The sequence below is a fragment of the Bolinopsis microptera genome, chromosome 13, assembly GCF_026151205.1.
Source record: "Bolinopsis microptera isolate Bmic1 chromosome 13, MBARI_Bmic_1.0, whole genome shotgun sequence".
NCBI lineage: Eukaryota > Metazoa > Ctenophora > Tentaculata > Lobata > Bolinopsidae > Bolinopsis > Bolinopsis microptera.
The window spans coordinates 13990966-14002728 of NC_087084.1; the positions used below are offsets into that span (position 1 = coordinate 13990966).

At 38.8% G+C, this 11763-nt stretch overlaps 3 protein-coding genes and 1 long non-coding RNA gene across 4 annotated transcripts; 1 reads left to right on the top strand and 3 right to left on the bottom strand.

Moving 5' to 3' along the window:
• Positions 1 to 106: 106 nt before the first annotated feature.
• Positions 107 to 810, bottom strand: LOC134824812 (centrosomal protein of 290 kDa-like; the record flags this gene model as incomplete). The annotated part of the gene is made up of 2 exons (XM_063836787.1): positions 107 to 548; positions 701 to 810. Coding segments are annotated over 2 exons (552 nt in total), but the record flags the coding sequence as incomplete, so codon positions are not given.
• A 3494-nt stretch (positions 811 to 4304) lies between these two features.
• Positions 4305 to 5057, bottom strand: LOC134825555 (uncharacterized). Its single transcript, XR_010161566.1, has 3 exons — positions 4994 to 5057; positions 4697 to 4791; positions 4305 to 4434 (listed from the first exon to the last, which is right to left on the bottom strand). It is a non-coding gene; the product is annotated as an uncharacterized LOC134825555 (long non-coding RNA).
• A 584-nt stretch (positions 5058 to 5641) lies between these two features.
• On the top strand, positions 5642 to 6445 carry LOC134824813 (CD63 antigen-like). The gene has a single exon (XM_063836788.1). It carries the CDS (start codon positions 5642 to 5644, stop codon positions 6443 to 6445), a length of 804 nt encoding a protein of 267 aa, XP_063692858.1.
• Positions 6446 to 6563: 118 nt separating this feature from the next.
• Positions 6564 to 9562, bottom strand: LOC134825540 (uncharacterized). Its single transcript, XM_063837772.1, has 6 exons — positions 9417 to 9562; positions 8721 to 8788; positions 8391 to 8485; positions 8027 to 8133; positions 7680 to 7808; positions 6564 to 7346 (listed from the first exon to the last, which is right to left on the bottom strand). The coding sequence occupies exons 1-6, from the start codon at positions 9507 to 9509 to the stop codon at positions 7287 to 7289; spliced, it is 552 nt and encodes a 183-aa protein (XP_063693842.1). The 5' UTR covers positions 9510 to 9562; the 3' UTR covers positions 6564 to 7286.
• Positions 9563 to 11763: the final 2201 nt, after the last annotated feature.

An 11763-nucleotide genomic window follows, 5' to 3' on the forward strand; every position in this document is an offset into this window, starting at 1 on the left:
ACCCCTTGTCAATACCAGATGTTCTACATAACTCAAGACCCCTTGTCAATACCAGATGTTCTACATAACTCAAGACCCCTTGTCAATACCAGATGTTCTACATAACTCAAGACCCCTTGTCAATACCAGATGTTCTACATTTCGAGACCACATTCAACAAGGCCTCCTGATAATCAACCTTTGTTTTCTTACATACACTCTGTAACGTCTTCTCATAAATTTTGTTCAACTTTGCGGATTCCTGCAGAGCATACTTTAAATCTTCTATCTCGTCAAAAAAATTCTTGTCTATCCCTCTCATTTCTGATTTTAGCTTGTCGTATTCGTAACGGATTGAGTCTCTTTCTGCTGTTGTTTTAAAGATATCTTCTTTGTCGTTTTGGAGCTTTTTCTCGGTTTGTTGCTTGTATTTTTCTAAGGCAACGGAAGTTTTGTGGAGCTTTTCTCGGGCGGTACGGAGCTCAGTTTCTAGTTTTGAGTTTGAAATCTTGAGGTTGGAGATCTTCTCGGAGTTTTCTGTGTTGGTCGCTAGTTCTTTCTCGTATTTCCTGAAATCAGCTTATTATCATGCATATACGAATGGCTGGAATAATGCGGTCATGAAAGGCAACCGAATTTCAAATCGTTATCAGTGTGAACATTTTTTATTTTTGTATAAGTCGTCACCTTTTTTAAATGGACCTCCTGATTCCTTACTTACCTGACTAGAAGAGAGTGAGTGTGAAGTAGTTTTGTGGAGTGTTTCTCCTGAGTACTAACCTGACTAGAAGAGAGTGAGTGTGAAGTAGTTTTGTGGAGTGTTTCTCCTGAGTACTAACCTAACTAGAAGAGAGTGAGTGTGAAGTAGTTTTGTGGAGTGTTTCTCCTGAGTACTAACCTTACTAGAAGAGAGTGAGTGTGGAGTAGTTTTGTGGAGTGTTTCTCCTGAGTACTAACCTGACTAGAAGGAAGTGAGTGTGGAGTAGTTTTGTGGAGTGTTTCTCCTGAGTACTAACCTGACTAGAAGAGAGTGAGTGTGGATTAGTTTTGTGGAGTGTTTCTCCTGAGTACTTACCTAACTAGAAGAGAGTGAGTGTGGAGTAGTTTTGTGGAGTGTTTCTCCTGAGTACTAACCTAACTAGAAGAGAGTGAGTGTGGAGTAGTTTTGTGGAGTGTTTCTCCTGAATACTAACCTAACTAGAAGAGAGTGAGTGTAGAGTAGTTTTGTGGAGTGTTTCTCCTGAGTACTAACCTGACTAGAAGAGAGTGAGTGTGGAGTAGTTTTGTGGAGTGTTTCTCCTGAGTACTAACCTGACTAGAAGAGAGTGAGTGTGGAGTAGTTTTGTGGAGTGTTTCTCCTGAGTACTAACCTGACTAGAATAGAGTGAGTGTGGAGTAGTCTTGTGGAGTGTTTCTCCTGAGTACTTACCTAACTAGAAGAGAGTGAGTGTGGAGTAGTTTTGTGGAGTGTTTCTCCTGAGTACTAACCTGACTAGAAGAGAGTGAGTGTGGAGTAGTTTTGTGGAGTGTTTCTCCTGAGTACTAACCTGACTAGAAGAGAGTTAGTGTGGAGTAGTTTTGTGGAGTGTTTCTCCTGAGTACTAACCTGACTAGAAGAGAGTTAGTGTGGAGTAGTTTTGTGGAGTGTTTCTCCTGAGTACTAACCTGACTAGAAGAGAGTGAGTGTGGAGTAGTTTTGTGGAGTGTTTCTCCTGAGTACTAACCTGACTAGAAGAGAGTGAGTGTGGAGTAGTTTTGTGGAGTGTTTCTCCTGAGTACTAACCTGACTAGAAGAGAGTGAGTGTGGAGTAGTCTTGTGGAGTGTTTCTCCTGAGTACTTACCTAACTAGAAGAGAGTGAGTGTGGAGTAGTTTTGTGGAGTGTTTCTCCTGAGTACTAACCTGACTAGAAGAGAGTGAGTGTGGAGTAGTTTTGTGGAGTGTTTCTCCTGAGTACTTACCTAACTAGAAGAGAGTGAGTGTGGAGTAGTTTTGTGGAGTGTTTCTCCTGAATACTAACCTAACTAGAAGAGAGTGAGTGTGGAGTAGTTTTGTGGAGTGTTTCTCCTGAGTACTAACCTGACTAGAAGAGAGTGAGTGTGGAGTAGTTTTGTGGAGTGTTTCTCCTGAGTACTAACCTGACTAGAAGAGAGTGAGTGTGGAGTAGTTTTGTGGAGTGTTTCTCCTGAGTACTAACCTGACTAGAAGAGAGTGAGTGTGGAGTAGTTTTGTGGAGTGTTTCTCCTGAGTACTAACCTAACTAGAAGAGAGTGAGTGTGGAGTAGTTTTGTGGAGTGTTTCTCCTGAGTACTAACCTGACTAGAAGAGAGTGAGTGTGGAGTAGTTTTGTGGAGTGTTTCTCCTGAGTACTAACCTTACTAGAAGAGAGTGAGTGTGGAGTAGTTTTGTGGAGTGTTTCTCCTGAGTACTAACCTGACTAGAAGAGAGTGAGTGTGGAGTAGTTTTGTGGAGTGTTTCTCCTGAGTACTAACCTTACTAGAAGAGAGTGAGTGTGGAGTAGTTTTGTGGAGTGTTTCTCCTGAGTACTAACCTGACTAGAAGAGAGTGAGTGTGGAGTAGTTTTGTGGAGTGTTTCTCCTGAGTACTAACCTGACTAGAAGAGAGTGAGTGTGGAGTAGTCTTGTGGAGTGTTTCTCCTGAGTACTTACCTAACTAGAAGAGAGTGAGTGTGGAGTAGTTTTGTGGAGTGTTTCTCCTGAGTACTAACCTAACTAGAAGAGAGTGAGTGTGGAGTAGTTTTGTGGAGTGTTTCTCCTGAATACTAACCTGACTAGAAGAGAGTGAGTGTGGAGTAGTTTTGTGGAGTGTTTCTCCTGAGTACTAACCTGACTAGAAGAGAGTGAGTGTGGAGTAGTTTTGTGGAGTGTTTCTCCTGAGTACTAACCTGACTAGAAGAGAGTGAGTGTGGAGTAGTTTTGTGGAGTGTTTCTCCTGAGTACTAACCTGACTAGAAGAGAGTGAGTGTGGAGTAGTTTTGTGGAGTGTTTCTCCTGAGTACTAACCTTACTAGAAGAGAGTGAGTGTGGAGTAGTTTTGTGGAGTGTTTCTCCTGAGTACTAACCTGACTAGAAGAGAGTGAGTGTGGAGTAGTTTTGTGGAGTGTTTCTCCTGAGTACTAACCTGACTAGAAGAGAGTGAGTGTGGAGTAGTTTTGTGGAGTGTTTCTCCTGAGTACTTACCTAACTAGAAGAGAGTGAGTGTGGAGTAGTTTTGTGGAGTGTTTCTCCTGAGTACTAACCTAACTAGAAGAGAGTGAGTGTGGAGTAGTTTTGTGGAGTGTTTCTCCTGAGTACTAACCTAACTAGAAGAGAGTGAGTGTGGAGTAGTTTTGTGGAGTGTTTCTCCTGAATACTAACCTAACTAGAAGAGAGTGAGTGTGGAGTAGTTTTGTGGAGTGTTTCTCCTGAGTACTAACCTGACTAGAAGAGAGTGAGTGTGGAGTAGTTTTGTGGAGTGTTTCTCCTGAGTACTAACCTGACTAGAAGAGAGTGAGTGTGGAGTAGTTTTGTGGAGTGTTTCTCCTGAGTACTAACCTGACTAGAAGAGAGTGAGTGTGGAGTAGTTTTGTGGAGTGTTTCTCCTGAGTACTAACCTGACTAGAAGAGAGTGAGTGTGGAGTAGTTTTGTGGAGTGTTTCTCCTGAGTACTAACCTGACTAGAAGAGAGTGAGTGTGGAGTAGTTTTGTGGAGTGTTTCTCCTGAGTACTAACCTTACTAGAAGAGAGTGAGTGTGGAGTAGTTTTGTGGAGTGTTTCTCCTGAGTACTAACCTGACTAGAAGAGAGTGAGTGTGGAGTAGTTTTGTGGAGTGTTTCTCCTGAGTACTAACCTGACTAGAAGAGAGTGAGTGTGGAGTAGTTTTGTGGAGTGTTTCTCCTGAGTACTAACCTTACTAGAAGAGAGTGAGTGTGGAGTAGTTTTGTGGAGTGTTTCTCCTGAGTACTAACCTGACTAGAAGAGAGTGAGTGTGGAGTAGTTTTGTGGAGTGTTTCTCCTGAGTACTAACCTGACTAGAAGAGAGTGAGTGTGGAGTAGTTTTGTGGAGTGTTTCTCCTGAGTACTAACCTTACTAGAAGAGAGTGAGTGTGGAGTAGTTTTGTGGAGTGTTTCTCCTGAGTACTAACCTGACTAGAAGAGAGTGAGTGTGGAGTAGTTTTGTGGAGTGTTTCTCCTGAGTACTAACCTGACTAGAAGAGAGTGAGTGTGGAGTAGTTTTGTGGAGTGTTTCTCCTGAGTACTAACCTGACTAGAAGAGAGTGAGTGTGGAGTAGTTTTGTGGAGTGTTTCTCCTGAGTACTAACCTTACTAGAAGAGAGTGAGTGTGGAGTAGTTTTGTGGAGTGTTTCTCCTGAGTGCTCTCCTGCAGGTCACGTGATAAGATTGTTTGCGTGGACTTTTCCTCAAGGTCTCCACTGGAACTAGTTATCCTCACAGCTCTGAAACACGTGACGTAAAGTAAAGTGATTTAATTTATCACATGCTATTTTATTAAATATTATCAAATACATTACTCTAGAAAAGGACTGGGAAGGATGAGTAACAAAAATGAGACTACAATAACAAATAATAGAAACTAAAGATAAAACAACAGATGGCCAGGATGAAACATAAAACTCAACTGGTCTCTGTAATAACTGGCAATATTGAAATTATAAAAGTTTTTGGCAATTAACTAAAATATTTGAACAGTCTACTAACATGTCCTTGTTATTTGTAGTCTGAACTAACAGCTCATTATATCTTCCTTTCAGTCGTTTATACTTAGCTGTTATTCTTTCGTTCTCAGCTTGCATCTAAGATATGTTTGATAGATAATCAGGGTAATGGTAGTACTAGTATAAGTAGGTGTACTTAAAAGCTGAAATTAAAAAAATAAGTATTTTTGTACTTTACTTACATAATATTATAATAACAAGCAGGTATATAACTTACTATAATACAGCAGGTATTTTACTTACAGCAAGGTATTTTACTTACAGCAGGTATTTAACTTACATATAAGCAGGAATGTAGACTTGGCAGCTCAGTCATCTCGTTATTTACACCTTGCTAAATGAATAATACTTAGTGTACTAGTAGTTCACCAATAAATCGTGTTTTAACTAGAAACACGCAACGCGAAATGACGTCACACCACGTGACATGAGGTCACACCACGTGACATGACATCACACACCATGTAACATTTCTATAATATTTAGTAGTTCACCAATAAATCGTTTACGATATAAACTTAAAAGAAAATATCTGCGTTTCAACCAGTGCGTTTCTAGTTATGAATAAATCGATCTGTAAGACAGGTTCACAAGCTATGATATAATAAATTTGTAGGAACCCCTCAATATTCACAAGGAAGTTGCAAGTTTTAGTGTTTAGTGTAGGTTGCCTTCTGTTTTGCGGGGTTTGTTGTCGTCATTAAAATCGTCTTTTTGTCTCTCTGATTTCGCTTCTGAGCAGTTTATTTCCACATACAAATTTGTATCAAATTCAGTTTTATATCATCAAAACTCATAATACTCAAATCCTTAAATATCAAGTTATATTGAAGAAGAAAAAATTTCCCGGCATACTCTCCTTGAAAGGTAGTCTGTCTGTCGTACCCATGTAGTATTATATTAATACCTCAATACATATTCCAAAAACATGATTAACCTCCCAACTAGCAGCAGGATGGGTTACAGCATTCCTCACATTCCTGGAGCACAAATAAAAGAAAGAAAGCTCGAGCAGTACTGGCGACGTGTCTTCACAGCAAGTTCCATATTCTCGACGGTCGCGGGATGTCTCCTTATCGGTGCCTCAATAACCCTCTACACGGATGGTAAATATGAGCAGTATTTTAACTCCACCCAACACCCCCTGGTGTACCTCCTATTCTTCGTGTCCTGCTTCGGAGCTCTGGCTGGTTTCCTTGCTGTTTGCATAATAACAATCCACAGCTACAAGCTACTCTACGCAATGAACATCATGTTGGCTCTAGTGACAACAGCCAAGATAGCGGGAGTGTGTTTCACGCTGATATACAGAGTTAAAACACTGCACGGAGTGACCACCCAACTAGAGGAACACATGGCAAACTACTCTAACAACATGCAGGTGCAGTGGGACCTGGACACTCTCCAGTCACGTGACCAATGCTGTGGGGTGACCACGCCCCTCGACTGGGCTAACAACACCCTGGTTCAGGGCTCCTGGAACACCTCTCATCTGCCGGACTCCTGCTGCAGGGTGGTTGTACCAGAGTGTGGGGTTAACAAGGCAAGTGTAACAGTGCTGGAGGGTTTATCCCTGGCAGTACACAAGCAGGGTTGTTATCAGGTGCTGAGACAGTGGTTTGATTTTAGGATGAAGGTGATTGGGGTGATAGCGGGGGTCACTTCGTTAGGGGAGGCGGTGATGGTTGCTATATCTGCTAGGTGGATACGGTTCATAGAACTTTACTGGTGAAACTTTTAACTTGCCATGTTTACTCGTACACTCTATGGTCTTTATGATACGATATGAAGGATAATTTCTCTTACTAAATGTTGTACCATCTGAAGCTAGAAAGACAACAATAGATTTTCAAACAAATTCCCATAACTAAAATAGTTTCTATTCATTACAATCACTGTACATCATTGAAAATTCGAGGCAAAATGAAAGTTTATTAAAAACCCAAAAACAATTTACAGTTAGCGTCGGATATTTTAATCTACAGAAGTCAAGGTCTAAAAAATAAGAGAATAATCAAATAAATCTTAAGTAATGCAAACATTTAGGCCATCCAAATATCACGACAGCCGAATTTATAGCCCCTTCTCCAATCTCCATCGTCCGTTATTATACGTCAAGAGCTCATATTACCATAATATGATTACATAAAGTGTTCAAATTATCAATAATATGACTAAAATCTGCTTCAGAACATGGATGCCTGGATGAACACCAAGGTCCTAGATGAACAAAAATATCCAAACAGCAATACCAATACCTGCGACTTGAAAGACCGAATTTAATTTTACAATCATCTGCTGGGTCAGAAAATTACGGAGTTAAACAGCAGACCTCTTGAACCCCCCCCCCCCCCCCCCCCCCCCCCCCCCCCCCCCCCCCCCCCCCCCCCCCCCTATATCAAGTAGCCATAATCTATGGATGGCAAAATTCGCCAAAAACAAGAACAACAATAATACAAAAATACAACAATTTAACAAACAGTGCCTGAATTCACTATACTATACAAATACTCTATCAGTGTCTCACACAACCCAAAACATATAGTTTTCTAGGATATGGCCAACAGCCATATTCATTTTCTGCCCTTCAATATCTTTGTTATTGTAGAAAATTGGGTTGTGTTTGCCTGGTCCTGAGATGAAAACACTATTACTTATTAAACTTAACAATACTGACTACAATGATCATCCTCCATTGAAAATTTTTATCAAATAATTAATTTAAATTTTTAGTGATCCACAAAAAAGTATTTTCAGGATACAAACCACAAGTTGAGCTTTTTGCAGAATTAAGTTACTAAGTGATTAGGGGTTTCCGTAACATCCTTCGTGGTACACACTACACATGGATCAGTCAAACAGAAAGTTTGCTCCTATTTTTGGACAACAAAAAGAACTTATTTCACTTAGATTCTTTGAACTTTCAATATATTATCTTTAAATAGTAATAAGCAAGGTCAGCTTACCAAAATCTTATCTCTGTGATAGATATATGCTGGTGTGGCTGTCCATGATGGTTTTGTATGTTGCTCCCAACTACCCAACTGTTTTCCAAATCCTAGATTCGGAAAACTCATGGGATGATTTTCTCTTATCTGAAATCACATCATTTTTACTGCACTCTACATGTTACCAAAACTCTTAGATATACTATGTCAGTCAAACTATTCAATCAAGAGACACAATTTGTGATGATTATATTATTACAATGCATCACATTAACATATTGTATGAATCAGGATAATTAATGTGTTCTCAATAATTGACTGCCTAAAGAAAGGGAAGTCAGTAGAATCTGAAAAGATCCACTTACCACTTTTAGGGCAGTTTGATAGTCTAATTTGAAAACAGATATCATATAAGATATGATCCCGGATACGCTTCTGGACATTCCCGCTTGACAATGGACTAGGACTTTTCCTGGAGTATTAGTTATTGGTTTGTATTTTGTAAGAAAACGATGAACAATAATTCAGTCTGAGAACTGTCCTGGGCACGAGGTTCAAGGGCAGGATATGATGAACATTGATGATTACACAATGCAAATGGGGGTTAGCTTTGATTTCTCTAGAAGCATTGGTAAAAGAACTATCGACTGATTCACATAAAACAATGAGGAATGCAGCAAATAAATGATCATATTATTCATACGTATCGTTTAGATTAAAGTACTATACCTCGCTGAAGACCATTGGATATGATATCGACAATGTTGGCAAAATGTTTGAAGAGATCCTGATCAGCTGTGTCAGTTATGTTGACCTGATGATAACTGAAGGTTGATTTATTACTTTTTCATCTTTTCTCAAAAATTGTCTTTTCTCAAACATATTAAGATTATTGATCTTGATTAAATAATTGAGAAATTATTGATTGATTAAAATATGTTTAATGAGTTTAATTTTCACCATTTACAGTGCCTCGATTCACCTTCAACCACAATTTACCATGGAAGCAAACATAAAATATAATTTAACTACCAAATGTGTTTAACGACTTATACTCACACAATGTCACAGTTGGGTTCAAAAGGAAGTGCAAACTCTCTAATCGTCAGGACGGTTTTAATTCCTTTCTGAAAAAGTTATCAAATAATTTATCAACATAGTTTCTTGAAAGCTTAAAACTTGGGGCGAGGAGTAGAAGGACTAGAAGTACAGTTAAACCTCTATTATATACCATGCTTCTCAAGGGAAACCAAAGTTTACGGTATAAAGAAAGTTCACATGTACCCAATCTCCAGTTAAGTAAGTATCTTATCTGTAGCTCTGTAGCAGTGGCGTAACTTAGGGCCCCGCAGATCCCGCTGTGCGGGGGGGCGCCGTATAAGGGGGGCGCAATTTTCCTGAATTTTAGGCCCTTTCACTGAAAAAACGCATTGTTTGTGTATTTCCCTGTCCAATTTAGCGTTCGGTCGACGCGAAAAAAATATTTGGGGTACCCTTTTTTGCTTCAGGGGGAGCAAAAAGCTGTAGGGGGCGAGAAAAAAAGTACCCGAACTTTTTTTTTTTTTTTTTTTTTTTTTTTTTAGGGACACAAAAATTTTTAGGGGGGCGCTTTTCGTCACTGAGCGGGGGGGCGCCAACAGGCAAAGTTACGCCACTGCTCTGTAGCCTCTCAAACTTTACCTTAAAGGATCAAGCATTTTTTACCCTCAAAAAACGGGAAAATACCACAACTGAACCATGAAGTGGCAATATTACCTCGTCTAGGAAGTGGCGCTTTGTAAAATGAAGTCCACTTATGAACAGATCCGGTAAAATTTCGTCCAATGGCATGGAAATTGCCTGTTTCATTCATATCGTCAATTTAGAATAATATTTATAACTTGATTAATATATGCTATACTGGAAACCGACTCGTTAAAAATTTATTCGAGGAAATTAACAATTCTTGATCATCTATCTCCGTACTGTAGGAAGTAAAAATTTCATTTCACAATGACGGCAAAGTTTTAAGTATTCCCTTAACACAGAACACTACTTTTTACCACATCAAAAAATTTCAATTACAGCTAAATTTATGAATAGTAATAGCTCAAAGCTGCCATATAACCTCAAAGCTGCCATATAACCTGACTGACAATTTTCTCGACTGACTGACAATGTTTCTTCTTTTCCCCATTTAGAATACAAAGATTAGTACATTTTAGCTTATGATTAATATTATATTTTTACCTATAGTTTACCTAGATCAAGTGTAAATGTGAGCTAGTCATCTATTAAGCAAAGTTAACAGTCATAACTAAATGTTTTGGGCGTTAACAATTTAAAGGAAGAACATTAAATGGTGAATAATTTATTATTTATTTTATCAACGGTGCCAATGTTTATTAAAATCTTTATTTAAATTTTTTCAGCATAATATGAATCAATCTTAAACTTAACTTGTAAAAACATAAATATATGATTTGACAGGTAGCAACTGCATGACATCCAGCACGTTTACTGGGCCGCGCTCAGCCTGTCATTCCGCCTAACATGATAGCCTGAGGTCCCCAGGTACGTAATATATATATAACCAGCAAGTACACTGTCAAAACATAATTAGCTGTGTTGAAAATCAAAACATTGAAGGCTAGGGATAATAAATATGCACAATGTATGTTTGATGTTATTAGTGAAACAAATTTTAGTGAAACAAATTTAAAATTTTATCCTTTATTTTACAATCATAAGTGAAACAAATTTTAGTGAAACAAATTTAAAATTTTTATCCTTTATTTTACAATCATAATATAATAATATTTATAAGCCTCCGTTTTGAAAGTTTTAAACTTTAATATATTTACATTTCTATTTAAAATTCAATTTAATGTATAAGTCAATAACTGGCCGCCAAAGCCGCGCATTCTTGAAAACAGGATTAAATTGTTTATGATTATTTGTCATACGTTGTATGACCCGCCGCGCACGAAGTGCGCGGCTCCCCCTGTAGCGTCGAAGACTACTACAGTGAAGACTACTACTATAGTGAAGCGGCAGTGGGGGTCACCGCGTGATACAAATGATTATACGACAAATAAAAATAAATTTAAAACTATCCGTGTTTTTTTTTAAATAAATTATAATCTTACCTAAATCCAAAGCCAGCTTTGTAAAATTTACTATTAGATCATAATATATCGTCAATTCTAAATATTTACAATGCAACATTTTATTAATCTACATACAAGCGTACTCCAGCCCCTGCACGCATCCGTTCTTATGCGGCGCGGCTCAAGCCGCGCACGCACGTATTATTTTATACTTTTTGCTTTCTAATAAATATCGTGTCAATGTGTACGTCTAAATGTTCATGTGTTGTGTAAACCGAATCCAATTGAGATTAGTGACAAGGATAAGGACCCAAGTGCCTGTACGGCTTTTTCGGACCCCTGTGGACCACTACTCTTGAAATCGCTCTACAACTAGTGAACATTTATAACTGTTATATAATATATAACGTCATTTGACAATTATTATCATTAATCTACAATCTAACTGTCTTGCTGAGGGGGAGGAGTAAACGCTTCACAAACTAAAATATTTACAACATACAAAATTTAAAACCATCAACACGGTTATAGTTAATATCAAGGGCCAATTTGGTATACCTCTATTTCGTTGTAATATTTAGTATATCTTCACATCCTAATACTATAATGAAATACAATAGGATACATGTTTCGAGACTACTACCTCTCGGTCAACGACATATTCGACAACCACCACATTACTTGTCATACGTTGTATGACCCGCCGCGCACGAAGTGCGCGGCTCCCCCTGTAGCGTCGAAGACGCTACAGGGGAAGTGAAGCGGCATGCAGTGGGGGTCACCGCGTGATACAACACATTACCACAATCGTCAACTTCACAAACCGCACCAAACGCTTAATAGTACCAGAAGAACTGGATCAGACTGGCGTAACTTAGCGCATTAACACATTACAAATGCAGCCTTGCCTAACTGATCTATAAACTCATCTGGTACCAAAGCGCGGTATTCCCATTCAGATCATTACCACCACCGTCCTCCACAATTCACACTGTTGTCTCCAATAAACCCCC

Bases quoted from the DNA above. Each gene is read 5' to 3' on its own strand.
- LOC134824813 (XM_063836788.1), top strand. From the start codon at position 5,642: ATGATTAACCTCCCAACTAGCAGCAGGATGGGTTACAGCATTCCTCAC.
- LOC134825540 (XM_063837772.1), bottom strand. From the start codon at position 9,509: ATGAAACAGGCAATTTCCATGCCATTGGACGAAATTTTACCGGATCTG. The intron at 8,134-8,390 runs GTATAGTACTTT...CTAATACTCCAG, and splicing joins ATCCAATGGTCTTCAGCGAG to GAAAAGTCCTAGTCCATTGT. The intron at 7,809-8,026 runs GTAAGTGGATCT...ATGTGATTTCAG, and splicing joins ATCAAACTGCCCTAAAAGTG to ATAAGAGAAAATCATCCCAT.